Genomic DNA, 14,233 nt, shown 5'->3' with positions numbered 1-14,233 from the left:
TTTGGACAAATCTGGCATCTGGAGGCAGTCAGAGAGCAGCCGCAGTTCTCACTTCCTCTGGATGTCAGATTTGTCCGATGAAGGGGTTGAGGGTTATTCCCATGATTAAAACTGATCACTTTGCCATAGAATAAATTATACATTTCTAATCGATGGGTCTTCAAAGATCCAGGGAGCGAAGCTCTTAAATGTCTGGCCAGAATGAGCAGTGTAATGCAGTGGCTTGCTGCATTTGCCAAGGGGGTGTGTTCTGGCTGACCACATACCTCCCCTTCAGGTGACTGATCACATGACTGTGACATCATCACAGGTCCTGTGCACACAGAGGGATATATATATCCGGGTGGTTTTGAAACACAGGAGGCAAGAGACCTGATCCCTGTGTCTGGGACCATTAGCCCTGGAACGCACGAGGTCTGGAGGCCACACCTGGTGAGCCTTAAACCACAGCTTTGGCAGAACAGAGCTGATGGAAGCAGCTAGGCCCGGCAAAAGGTAAAATTGGTGCTTGAAATGGACATTGATGTTGTTACCTTGCTGAAGTCTGTATCTGAAGCCAAGCGGGCACAGTTGCCACTGAAAAGGCTCTAGGATATTACATGTGTAACATTCCTGCGAGCCACTGAGATGGACTATGTTATAAGCAGTTTATGATGTGTAATAAACTGCTGGACTTCAGATTACCGGAAAACGTTGCATGTGTGCTTTAATTGACCCCGTGAAGTGAGTGCCCCTCAACATGATCAATAGCGCTACCTCACAGCAGCCACTCTGCTTTATTCACTGGATATGGGACTGATAGACAATGCAGAGAGTTTTTGTTCTCAAATAATATTTAATAGGTGAAAATAGTAAATCATAAGAGGTGACTCAGAATCTATGGAGAAAGTGAATTATTCCATTAACCCATTACTAACATCTGCCGTACAAGTACTGTGCAAGTCAGTATCAGATGTGTGGAGTGGGCTCATGACGGGGTCAGCTCGGCACATACACGGCAGGACGGTAGGTAATGGCTGTGCATTACAGCCAGGACCTGCGTCTAACAATCATGAGTGGTGCGGAGTGCCTGTTGTGAACCTATTAAATGCTGCAGTCAAACTCTGACAGTGGCATTACCACCGCCCTAGCATGGGGCGCGTCATTCTATGCGCTATCGGCACACCTGTGACATGATCATGAGTCTGAAAACCTCCGTGCCTGTCATTACGAAACTCCTTTGAAACCCAGCTTGCGGCCGGGCTTCATAGGACACTGTGATTTTTACTATATGCAGCAATACTGTGGTATTGCTGTGTATAGCACAAGCAATCAGACGATCACAGGTTCAAGTCCCCTAAGGGGACTAATAAGTGAAAAGCAAAAAAAAAAAAAAAAAAAAAAAAAAAAAAAAGAAATCTATTAATTTCACTCCTCTATTCTCCCATTAAAAATAATAGAAAAATGTAAACACACACGTATTTGGTATTGCCGCGTTCAGAAGTCAGATCCATGAAAATATAAAAATAATTAACCCAATTCTTAAACACTGTAAACAGAAAAGAAATCAAAATAAATTTTTTGGCTGCAGCAATACCACAAAAAATGCTGTAACAAGTGATCAAAATATCTTATCTATCCCAAAATTGTATCATAAAAACAAGGTCTCACTCTGCAAAAAATAAGCCATCACACAGCTTCATCGACCAAAACATGAAAGCGTTACGGGCCTCAGAAAATGAGGACACAACGAACAAAATATTTTTTAAAAATTTCTGATTTTCTTTTCACCACTAAAATAGAAAAATAATAGAAAAAAAACACTGAACAAGTTTGGTATCGCCGTAATCATACCGATAAAGAGAATCATATTGTGAGGTCATTTTTACTACACAATGTATGCCGTAAAAACAATTCCCAAACAACAATGTCAGAATTTTTTTTTTTTTTTTTTTCAAAATTACACCACACTTGGAATTTTTTCCCGCTTTTCCAGTACTCTTTATGGTAAAATGAATGGTGTCTTTCAAAAGCACAACTAGTCCCACAAAAAAACAAGTCCTCATAGTCTATGTGGACAGAAAAATAAAAAAGTTAGACCTTTTGGAAAAGGGAAGAAAAAACTAAAATGAAAAAAAATGGAAATTAGCCGCATCAGGAAGGGGTTAAAGTGAACGTGACAGCTGATATGTGCATGTACCAGTCACTGGTTGTATGATCTCAGTTAGCTATGTTTGACACAGCTGCGTTTCAGAGAAAAACATACTTTAAAAGCAGAGTGGTGCAGGAGACTACTAGTCAGACAAGCAGGTCCCTGGTGGCTTCTCGCTGCAGCGTGTCAGACAAACATGCCTGGTTGAGGTCGTACAGCCAGTGCCAGATACATGTTGCCCGTGGATTGGGCAGCAAGTATAAGCTGCAAAGTTTACTTTAAGGGGCTGTTTGACAGAGGGTCTGCCCGTTATCTGTATAAGGCTTTACTGACATTTTCTGATAAATAATAATAAAGTGTTTATGAAAGATTTTTGCCGTACAACAAGCTGAAAAGTTGCACAACTTCTGCACAATGTGAAGTTGCGAAAAAGCTTCACAATTTTTGTCGTTTTCACACTAGAAGATGGCTATACCAATGATCGTAACATTAAACTTACATACACATGGGACGATACCCATATTGACTTTTTGGACATTAAGATTATTGTCCAACAGGATGGTCTACTACAAACCGATGTCTTTCGCAAGAAGACATCGGTTAACTCATTACTTCATGCAACATCGGCTCATACACCGTCTACTATTCGAGCCATCCCTGTTGGACAATATCTAAGAACGAAACGCATTTGTTCTACTGATGCAGCATTTGAGGCTCGGTCTCGGGACCTTGACCAGAGATTCCGTGATAGGGGCTATAGCGCGCGGAGTATCAAAAGAGGCTATAGGCGGGCGAGGAGTACGCCACGGGATCTTCTTTTAAGTAATACTAAGAAGCCACCCGAGACTGATCCCCCCATTAGGTTTATATCCACATACAATAGCCATTGGTATGCGATACGTAATATTCTCACCAAATATTGGTCAATCCTCAAAACTGAACCAATACTGAGTAGGATCCTACCTGATAGACCATTGATGACCCCGAGAAGGGGTAAAAGCCTGAGAGACTCATTGGTTAGGAGTCACTACACTGCCCCTATCCCCACTCTATTTGGGGCCGGTAGACAGAAATGGGGGTGTTACCCCTTGTGGATCGTGTGTGGCCTGCAGAAATATAGTTCGCACCAAATCATTCACCTCCAATAGAGGTAAAGAATATAAAATTACGCACTATATTTCTTGCAGCTCCACACATTGTCTATTTGGCTACTTGTCCCTGTGATCTACACTATGTGGGGCTTACATCTAGAGAATTCCGGGTCCGTGTGAGGGAACACGTCAGGGATGTACTCTCAGCACGAGATACCCTGGACGTTACTACACTTAAAACCATCCCGCGGCACTTTAGGCTGCGCCATAACTGTGACCCCTCGGTCCTCAAATTTAGAGGTATCGATCGGGTACACCTGGGAACAAGAGGTGGCAACTATAAACGGATTTTGGCGCAGCTTGAGTGCCGTTGGATGGCGATCCTGGACACGGTGACCCCTAGGGGCCTTAATGAATTCAATAGCTTTTCCTCATTTCTATAGATCTCTTTCCCTTGAATTTTTATGTGGATTTTAATTTTTTATGTGTTTCTTCTATAGCTCTTGCATCTTGGTGTCATCATTATTCAGCTTCCACCATGTACAGGATGATTGGATATATTGGTACCCGCTACCCAGACTAACATGAAATCGTCTTCTTAAAATGTATCATGGGACTTAACAAGACGACGCAGCACTGTATATGTATTATGATATATATTTGTATATGTACACTCTGGTCTTACTATGCTTGACCTGTGTTTAGACCAATTTGATGACTTACTGTATTCGATCCTTGGCCCCATAGCTGTCCAATTTTTTGTCCTATCTATATACTTTCATGTATTTGCCCATACTCTCGCCCCTGTCTAATATGGCCGCCGAGCCGCGCATGCGCGGTGCTGTCTCGCCCTAACCGCGTCCTGTCGGGCTTCCGTACGATGGGAGTGTGGGTAACAACGTCACAGTGACGTGCCTACCCACAACACCCCTCGGGAAACTGGCCGGACATGACGCGGCGCGGGGAGACGCGCGTCACTGCGCATGCGCTGCATACATCAGCGGCGCCACCTGGGTGATAGTCCGGTAAACATATATAATGATGCCCACTCGCCTCCACAACCACAGCCCCCCGAAGAAGCTACGCGAAACGCGCGTCGGGGCTTCAGAGCGACCTAGTGGTCTCCACCAGCACTTTATGGGTGAGCCCTTTACCTTATTGACACGCTTCTTACTTTGACTCTCTACTATGTATATGGCCCGCACCTGTGCATGTATCTGTCTAACTGGTTCATATGGAGGCCCCCTAGTTCACACGTATTAAGTTCACAATGTTTGAAATATATTAGCCTACACATAGGTATACTTGTACTATGTAATACATGTGCCTAGAGGGTCGATTATCCATTTGTGGACTACCTATATGTGCCGCTCTGTATGTGTGTGTATTTCTACCCCGAGTGACCTTTTTTAATCTTGCTATACGATTTTATTCTGTCTCATTAATAAAGTTGTTCTATATTTGCATCATAATCTTGTTTTAGATTATTATTTTTCTTTGGGGTTGATACTCTGTATTTTTTGTAGGCTCTATGTATATTTTGAGGAACACCCTGACTACTAATTATGCTAGATAATCACGGGGTTCGGTCCGTTGATCTATAAAGATGGCTAATAGGTTGGAGGAGTTTTTAAACTAGAGACGGGGGGGGGGGGGGGGGGGGGAGACCAAGGAGATAAGTGGGATGTAAGGCAAGCAAGGGGGAAGGGGAGAAGTGAATATAATGAGGGTGGAGAGGGGGGTGGGGATAGTACAGTTAGATCGTTAGGGCCCCGTCACACTAAGCGATGCAGCAGCGATCCCGACAACGATACGACCTGTCAGGGATCGTTGCTGCATCGCTAATACATCGCTGGTGAGCTGTCAAACAGGCAGGCTCACCAGCGATCAGGGGAGCAGCGATATCGTGGAAAGAATCGTTCCACGATGTCCTGCTCCCGTTACCAGCCTGCTGCAAGCAGGAGCAGGCTGGTAACTATGGTAAACATCGGGTTACTAAGTGCGCGTGTGCCCCTAGTAACCCGCTGTTTACCATGGATACCACTCTGCTACGGTGCGCGGGAGCCTCCGTGCACCGTAGCAGAGTGGTATCCATGGTAAACAGCGGGTTACTAAGTGCGCGCGTGCCCCTAGTAACCCGATGTTTACCATAGTTACCAGCCAGATCGTTGGTCCCGCTGGTCACACACAGCGATGTGTGCTGGCCAGCGGGAGGCCAACGACCAAAAAATGGTCCAGGACACTTTGCAACGATCAGCGACCTCACAGCAGGGGCCTGATCGTTGCAAAGTGTCACACACAGCGACATCGCTGGTGAGGTCGCTGGTGAGTCACCAAAACCGTGACTCAGCAGCGATATCGCTAGCGATATCGCTATGTGAGACGGGGGCTTTAGAGAAGAATAGGATGCTAAATAACCCCAAAGTTTTATCTTGCATGCTGACCAACGCAAGAAGCCTGACCAATAAGGCGGATGAGCTGCGGGCGCTTATATCGGAGGAGAGGTATGACATCGTAGGTATAACAGAGACTTGGCTAGACGATAGCTACGACTGGGCGGTAAATTTATTAGATTATAGTTTATTTAGAAGGGACCGGAAACAGGGGAAAGGCGGAAGAGTCTGCTTATATGTAAAGTCATGTCTAAAACCCAGACTAAGGGAAGATATAGGAGAGGGAGAAGAGGGGGTTGAGTCCATGTGGGTAGAGATAGAGGGGGCAAAAAATAATAAAATATTACTGGGGGTCTGCTATAAGCCACCAAATATAACAAAGTAGCAAAACATAATGAAGTGATTGTAATGGGGGATTTCAACTACCCGGATATTGACTGGGAAACAGAAACCTGTAGATCTCAGAAAGGAAAAAGGTTCTTGACAAATATTAAGGATAATTATCTCTCCCAACTAGTGCAGGAACCAACGAGAGGGAAGGCCATGTTGGACTTAATATTGACTAATAGGCCTGATAGAATAACTGAGGTACAGATAGGGGGGCACCTAGGTAATAGCGACCATAATATTATCGACTTAAAAATGCCCTTCATTAGGGTTATCAATAAGGGAACAACAAAAACATTAAACTTTAGAAGGGCGAAGTTTGATCAGCTGATAGAAAACCTTCAACTTATTGACTGGGACAAAGTACTTAATCAAAGGAATACGAATAGTAAATGGGAAACCTTCAAAAGAATTCTGAATACTCAGTGCGAGAGGTATATACCGTATGGGAATAAAAGGGCCAGAAATAAGAGGAAACCAATATGGTTGAACAAGAACGTAAAAGGGGCGTTAAATAGCAAAAAAGAGGCATTCAAGAGATTAAAACAGGAAAACAGTAAGGAGGCACTAATGTGTTACAAGGAAAAAACGAGAACCTGTAAAAAAACAAATAAAAATAGCGAGGGAGGAAACAGAGAGACGTATTGCTAGGGAAAGTAGATCAAATCCCAAACTGTTCTTTACGTATATAAATAGTAAAAGGATTAAATCGGATAATATTGGACCGATAAAAAGTGAGGAAGGCAAAATCATAGAGAAAGATGAGGATAAAGCTAATCTATTAAATAATTTTTTTTCGACAACTTTCACAAAGGAAATAGAACTAACAGCAGAAATGAGAAGTGACAAGCTTAATCCTCCACTAAGTATGACAAATCTAACCCAAGTTGAGGTACAGAAACGCCTCAGTAACATTAAAATAAACAAATCACCAGGACCTGATGGCATACACCCACGGGTACTAAGGGAACTAAGTAATGTGATAGCCAGACCGTTATATCTTATATTTAAGGACTCTGTTGAGACTGGGTCTGTACCACTTGATTGGCGACAGGCGAATGTAGTGCCAATATTCAAAAAGGGAGCGAAAAGTGACGCCGGAAACTATCGGCCGGTGAGTCTGACGTCCGTTGTGGGCAAAATTTTTGAAAGCTTCATTAAAGAGGCAATTACGGAGCATCTTGATGCTAATAATCTTTTAATCCTGAACCAACATGGATTCATGAGGAATCGCTCCTGCCAAACAAACCTGATTGACTTCTACGAGGAGGTTAGCTCTCGATTAGATCAGGGGGAACCAGTGGATGTCGTGTATCTCGACTTCTCAAAAGCGTTCGATAGCGTGCCACATAATAGGTTGGTATACAAAATGAGAATGATGGGGCTGGGGGAAAATGTCTGCAAGTGGGTAGCTAACTGGCTAAAGGATAGAAGGCAGAGGGTGGTTATAAATGGAATATTCTCAGATTGGGTAAGCGTCACTAGTGGGGTACCACAGGGGTCTGTACTAGGCCCAATGTTATTTAATATCTTTATTAACGACATAGTCAACGGGATAAATAGTAACATATCAATATTTGCAGATGACACAAAGTTATGTAAAACAATTAATACAAAAGAGGACAGTGCAGACCTACAGAGGGATTTGGATAAGCTGGGTAGGTGGAGCATTAAATGGCAAATGAGGTTTAACGAGGAGAAATGTAAGGTCATACATATGGGAAGGAAAAATGGAAGTCACCAGTACTCACTGAATGGGAAATCATTGGGGAATTCAGAGATGGAGAAGGACTTGGGCATCTTGATTGATAGCAAACTAAATTGGAGTGCCCAAAGTCAGGCCGCTGCTGTAAGGGCAAACAGGGTAATGGGATGTATCAGAAGAGGGATAGCTGCAAAGGATGAGAACATTGTTCTTCCACTGTACAAAGCACTGGTCAGACCACACTTGGAATACTGTGCCCAGTTATGGGCCCCAATATATAGAAAGGATATAAATGAGCTTGAAAAGGTACAAAGGAGGGCAACAAAATTAATAAAGGGAATGGAGGGACTGCAATATCCAGAGAGGTTGGCAAAACTAGGACTATTCAGCCTGGAAAAGAGAAGGTTGAGGGGGGACATAATAAATGTGTACAAATATGTTAGGGGACAGTATAGAGATCTTGCCCGGGATTTGTTCAAAAGGAGGGATATTACGGTAACAAGAGGGCATTCACTAAGACTGGAAGAGAAAAGGTTCCAGCACCAGCATAGGAAGGGGTTCTTTACGGTAAGAGCAGTGAGAATATGGAATTCACTGAGTGAGGAGACGGTAATGTCAGATTCATTACACCAGTTCAAGCGGGGACTGGATGCATTTCTAGATACCAGGCAGATTTCAGCATATACTTAAAAATAAAATAAAATAGTAGGTTGATACAGGGATTTATTCTGACTGCTGGTTTCAGAGTCGGGAGGGAATTTTTCCTCAGGTGAAGATTGGCTAAATCATTTGGGGTTGTTGCCCTCCTCTGGATCAACTTTAGCAATTACAGAACTAACAGGTCGAACTTGATGGACGCAAGTCTTTATTCGGCTTTACTAACTATGACTATGACTATAATCCCAGCAAACTCTGCCAAAGTGCACAGCGCAAGAGTGGGGATGGGGCATGGTGGCGACCGGCTGTAGAATTCATCAAAAGTTACGCCATAACTGACGCCAGAAATGTTACTCTAGTCTCTGAATTTAGTGCATCCCCCGTCACCACACCCCTTCATTAAGACTGTCGTGTACAATAATATTCTTAATAAATCGGAGCCATTCTGCTAGAGTGTTAAAAGTAATAAAAAAATTGTCAGGTCAATTACAATTTAAAAACAACAAAGTAATTACTCTCAGTTCAAGAATGCAAGAAAATTAAGCTTTGCAAAACAAGCCATAGATGCAAAAGCGTGCACACAAATCAAATCTGCAATACTCAATGGTGACAAAAAGATTGAAAGAGGTGGGAAATGAGGCATTAATTGACTTCAGGGGATACTAATCTGCAAGAAATTTAACATGGCCAGTGTGCCAGATGGCTCTTAGTTCTTCCAATGATTAAATGGGTTGTCCACTACTTTTAATAATTGGCCAATCTTTGTAAATACCTTGGGTAGCAGTTACTGCCTGTCAGCGGCGCTATCACTGGCCACTCACTGGCATCACATCAAGTGAGGCGTGACATAAGTGACACAGTCCCCACAGTGGCTGCTGGGCTGTGGGCGGGTTTACCCCGCGTGTCACACCCAGCATCCACCACGCGCTTTCCCAATGAATGGGGAGAAGGTGTGACACGCGGGGTAACCCCGCCCAAAGCCCAGCATCCACCATGGAACGCAGAAGTAAGTCACCCCGGCTGCAGACAGAACTTGACGTGATATCAGAGCCGGCTGCAGCCGGGGGTCACGTGATGCCTGTGAGCGGCCAGTGATACTGCCTCTGAGCGGCGCTAACAGCAGCGCAAGGTATTTAAAAAGAAACTTATTTTCATAAAAATAAGTTGGCCACTTATTAATATTATTATTAATAGTAGTGGACAACCCTTTTAAGTGTATTTCAATTAAAGTACTGTATTTTTCGGATTATAAGGAGCACTTTTTTCCTCCAAAATTTAAGGAAAGTGGGGGGTGCGTCTTATACACTGTGTTCCAAATTATTATGCAAATAATATTCTCTCAGATTTTCCCAAATTACCTATATGAATTGCAGTTATTGTAATTTTCCAGTCAAATAACTATTAGAGTACAATTGAAAGGTTTTTGCACAAACTGCCTATGATAACAGTATATTTTTTAAAAAAAATAAAACACTCAAACTGCACTCAAAATGCATGTTCCAAATTATTATGCACAGCAGAGTTTTCAACCTTTTCATTTTAATAAAGAAGAAAAAAATGGTCATTTTTGAAATTATAAGCATTAGCAGGTTATTACAAACTGAAATCAAACAGTTTTCAACTCAAAACTTTATTCTAGGTGATGTTACATTTGCACATAGGACCGCTTGTTCGAAAGGAGCTTCTGAACTCTCTCGTCCATTGAATTTTTCAGGTTTTGGATGGTTTCTGCTTCAATTGTTTTGCATGAGGACAGAATACCCTCCCAGAGCTGTTGCTTAGATGTGAACTGCCTCCCGCCATCATAGACACTCCTTTTGATGATGCTCCAGAGGTTCTCAATGGGGTTGAGGTCAGGGGAGCATGGGTGCCACACCATAAGTTTGTTCCCTTTTATGCCCATAGCAGCCAGAGATGCAGATGTGTTATGTGCAGCATGAGCGGGGCATTATCATGCATGAAATGATCTCGATGGTCCAGATGGATGGAGTGGAGGATGGCTGGTTGATGGACACCCCATGCAAACACGGCTACGGCGCTAACAAGGAGGAGGTGGAGTAATGTTTTGGGCTGGAATCATGGGGAGAGAGATTGTCGGCCCTTTTAGAATCCCTGAAGGGGTAAAGATGAACTCCATAATGTATGTTGAGTTTCTCAAACAGCACTTCCTTCCATGGTTCAAGAAGAACCACCGTGCATTCCGCAGCAAGATCATTTTCATGCATGATAATGCCCCGTCTCATGCTGTACATAACACATCTGTATCTCTGGCTGCTATGGGCATAAAAGGGGACAAACTTATGGTGTGGCACCCATGCTCCCCTGACCTCAACCCCATTGAGAACCTCTGGAGCATCATCAAAAGGAGTGTCTATGATGGCGGGAGGCAGTTCACATCTAAGCAACAGCTCTGGGAGGGTATTCTGTCCTCATGCAAAACAATTGATGGGGGGATGAGGGGTGCCATGCATACCAGGATGAGGAATTAAGGGTGCCATGCATACCAGGATGAGGGGTGCCATGCATACCAGGATGAAGAATTAAGGGTGCCATGCATATCAGGATGAGGAATTAAGGGTGCCAAGCATACCAGGATGAGGGGGGCCATGTATACCAGGATGAGGAATTAAGGGAGCCATGCATACCAGGATAAGGAATTAAGGGTGCCATGCATACCAGGATGAGGGGTGCCATGCATACCAGGATGTGGATGAGGGGTGCCATGCATACCAGGATGTGGATGAGGGCTGCCATGCATACCAGGATGGGGGATGAGGGGTGCCATGCATACCAGGATGGGGGATGAGGGGTGCCATGCATACCAGGATGGGGGATGAGGGGTGCCATGCATACCAGGATGGGGGATGAGGGGTGCCATGCATACCAGGATGGGGGATGAGGGGTGCCATACATACCAGGATGGGGGATGAGGGGTGCCATACATATCAGGATGAGGGCCATGTATAACAGGAAGGGGGACCATATATACCAGGTTGGAGGGATATTAGTACAGAATTGAGGACATTACCCCTACAACAGTGTCAGCAGCAGACCTCCTCCCCCATAACAGTGCATCATGACCCCCTAAAACATAGGTGCGTCTTATAGTCCAAAAAATACGGTAGTAGGTCACAAATTCAGATAGGTTTCTTCTTTCCAGAATCTTGCAAATAATGACTTAGCAGCTTACCATGACAAAAAAATACATGACTATGGAGCTTTTTATTTATTTACAGCAGGGTTTATGTTCATTTGGCTTCTTGTAGGTTTTTCTGATTCATGGCCGTTGTGCATTTATGTGCTGCATGTATACCAACTTAAACCAAGCTCAAATTTTGTGCTTTTTTCTTTGTATTTTTTGCATTCTGTGCAAATCTGGGTGTGGCCTCCCTTCCTTGAGCTGGTTAATACATTTAAAGCTTCCCTAGGCTGGTGTCCACAGTTTGGGATCCAGACCTCTGTTTGCCCTTATTCACACATTGAGGTCAACTTTGACACATGGTAAGGTTTTTAATATTAGACAGTGTAGGACCGTTCCGAGCGGGTTCACCTCATCGATGGTGGGATGGCTTATATATTATTTTTGATCAAAAACAGTGTTACCAAGAACCCTATTTTATTTAAATGCACTTGTTTTTTATTTACAGCAGGGTTTATGTTCATTTTGCTTTTTGTAGGTTTTTCTGATTCATGGCCATTGTGAAACATGCATTTATGTGCTGCATGTATACCAAGCTCAAATTTTGTGTTTTCTCTATGACTACGGAGTGAACAGAAGACCAAGGTCAAAAATAGGAGACTCAGGGCTGGGCTGGCAGGTTTAAGTTTTTTTAAACGGCACATGAGAGCAAAGATAGCTGCAAACCTGAATTTAGGAGCACATCTGGTAAATTATACCTCGGAGAAATATAATTGTTATAGCTTTTGCAGCATCTCATATGTATATATTATACAAATCACATACCACATAAAAACTTACCTTTCAACAGCCTTTTCCGGTATGTCCGCCTTCAAAATAGACCCAGAATGAGAAACCATGGGTGTTTTGCTGTCAAAGAAGTCTGGAAAAGAAAAACAACACATCATGCTACGCTCTACACAGGACAACAACATAGCTACAGTGGAAGTGAGAAGTTTACATACATTAAAGTTCAAGTCATTAAAACATTATATAAATATGTATCCCCTTCACGTACTGCAGGTCAACCAACTCTATTTTTTGAAAGTCATTTAGAAGGTCCACTTTGTACATGAAACAAGACATTTTTCCAACAAATGTTTACAAACAGATCATTTCATTTATAACTCACTGTATCAAAATTCCAGCGGGTCAGAGGTTTACATACACCACAACATCTGTGCTTGAAACAGCTTGGAAAATTGCAGGCAACAATTTCAAACTTTTTGAAGCAGATACACAATTGTGTGAAAAAGTGTTTGCCCCCTTCCTGATTTCTTATTCTTTTGCATGTTTGTCACACTTAAATGTTTCAGATCACAAAAGAAATTTAAATATTATACAAAGATAACACAAGTAAACACAAAATGCAGTGTTTAAATGAAGGTCTTTATTATTAAGAGAAAAAGAAATCCAAACCTACAGGGCCTTGTGTGAAAAAGTGATTGCCCCTAAACCTAAAAACTGGTTGGTCCACCCTTAGCAGCAACAACTGCAATCAAGCGTTTGCGATAACTGGCAATGAGTCTTTTACAATGCTCTGGAGGAATTTTGGCCCACTCATCTTTGCAAAATTGTTGTAATTCAGCCACATTGGAGGTTTTCCGAGCATGAACCGCCTTTTTAAGGTCCTACCACAGCATCTCATTCAGATTAAGGTCAGAACTTTGACTAGGCCACATCAAAGTCTTAATTGTGTTTTTCTTAAGCCATTCAGAGGTGGACTTGGTGTGTTTTGTATCATTGTCCTGCTGCATAACCAAAGCGTGCTTCAGCTTGAGGTCACATACAGATGGCCGGACATTCTCCTTCAGGATTTTTTGGTAGACCGCAAAATTCATGGTTCCATTTACCACAGCAAATCTTCCAGGTCCTGAAGCAGCAAAACAGCCCCAGACCATGACATATTTTACTGTTGGTATGATGTTCCTTTTCTGAAATGCGGTGTTATTTTTACACCAGATATAATGGGACATACACCTTCCAAAAAGTTCAACTTTTGTCTCGACAGTCCACACAGTATTCTCCCAAAAGTCTAAGCGATCATCAAGAGGTTTTCTGACAAAACTGAGATGAGCCTTTATGTTCTTTTTGCTCAGCAGTGGTTTTCGTCTTGGAACTCTGCCATGCATACCATTTCTGCCCAGTCTCTTTCTTATGGTGGAGTCATGAACACTGACCTTAACTGAGGCAAGTGAGGCCTGAAGTTCTTTGGATGTTCTTGTGTTGTCTTTTGTGACCTCTTGGATGAGTCTTCGCTGCGCACCTGGGGTAATTTTGGTCAGCCAGCCATTCCTGGGAAGGTACACCACTGTTCCATATTTTCGCCATTTGTGAATAATAGCTCTCACTGTGGTTCGCTGGAATCCCAAAGCTTTAGAAATGGCTTTATAACCTTTTCCAGACTGATAGATCTCAATTACTTTGCTTCTCATTTATTTATGAATTTCTTTGGATCGCAGCATGATGCCTAGCTTTTGAGGATCTTTTGATTTACTTCACTTTGTCAAGCAGTTCTTATTTAAGTGATTTCTTGATTGAGAACAGGCGTGGCAGTAATCAGGCCTGTGTGTGGCTAGGGAAATTGAACTCAGTTTCCCAAAGATGTGAAAAACCAAAGTTAATTTATGTTTTAAGAGGAGAGGGGAGAGAAATCACTTTTTCAGGGCCCTGTAGGTTTGGATTTCTTTT

General features: G+C 42.9%; 1 protein-coding gene across 1 annotated transcript in view; it reads right to left on the bottom strand.

Moving 5' to 3' along the window:
* ZNF830 (zinc finger protein 830) overlaps positions 1-14,233 on the bottom strand; it is a 132,947-nt gene that overhangs the window by 29,076 nt on the left and 89,638 nt on the right. The window contains exon 6 of the mRNA XM_073678465.1: positions 12,344-12,425. Within this exon, the coding sequence (XP_073534566.1) occupies positions 12,344-12,425 (82 nt within the window). The remainder of the gene's footprint in view (positions 1-12,343; positions 12,426-14,233) is intronic.

The sequence above is a fragment of the Phyllobates terribilis genome, unplaced genomic scaffold (genome assembly GCF_046119375.1).
Source record: "Phyllobates terribilis strain yellow unplaced genomic scaffold, ASM4611937v1 Scaffold_4__5_contigs__length_816908805, whole genome shotgun sequence".
NCBI lineage: Eukaryota > Metazoa > Chordata > Amphibia > Anura > Dendrobatidae > Phyllobates > Phyllobates terribilis.
Note: the sequence above shows the minus strand (reverse complement) of the source record. Positions and strands in the feature narration are given on the sequence as shown.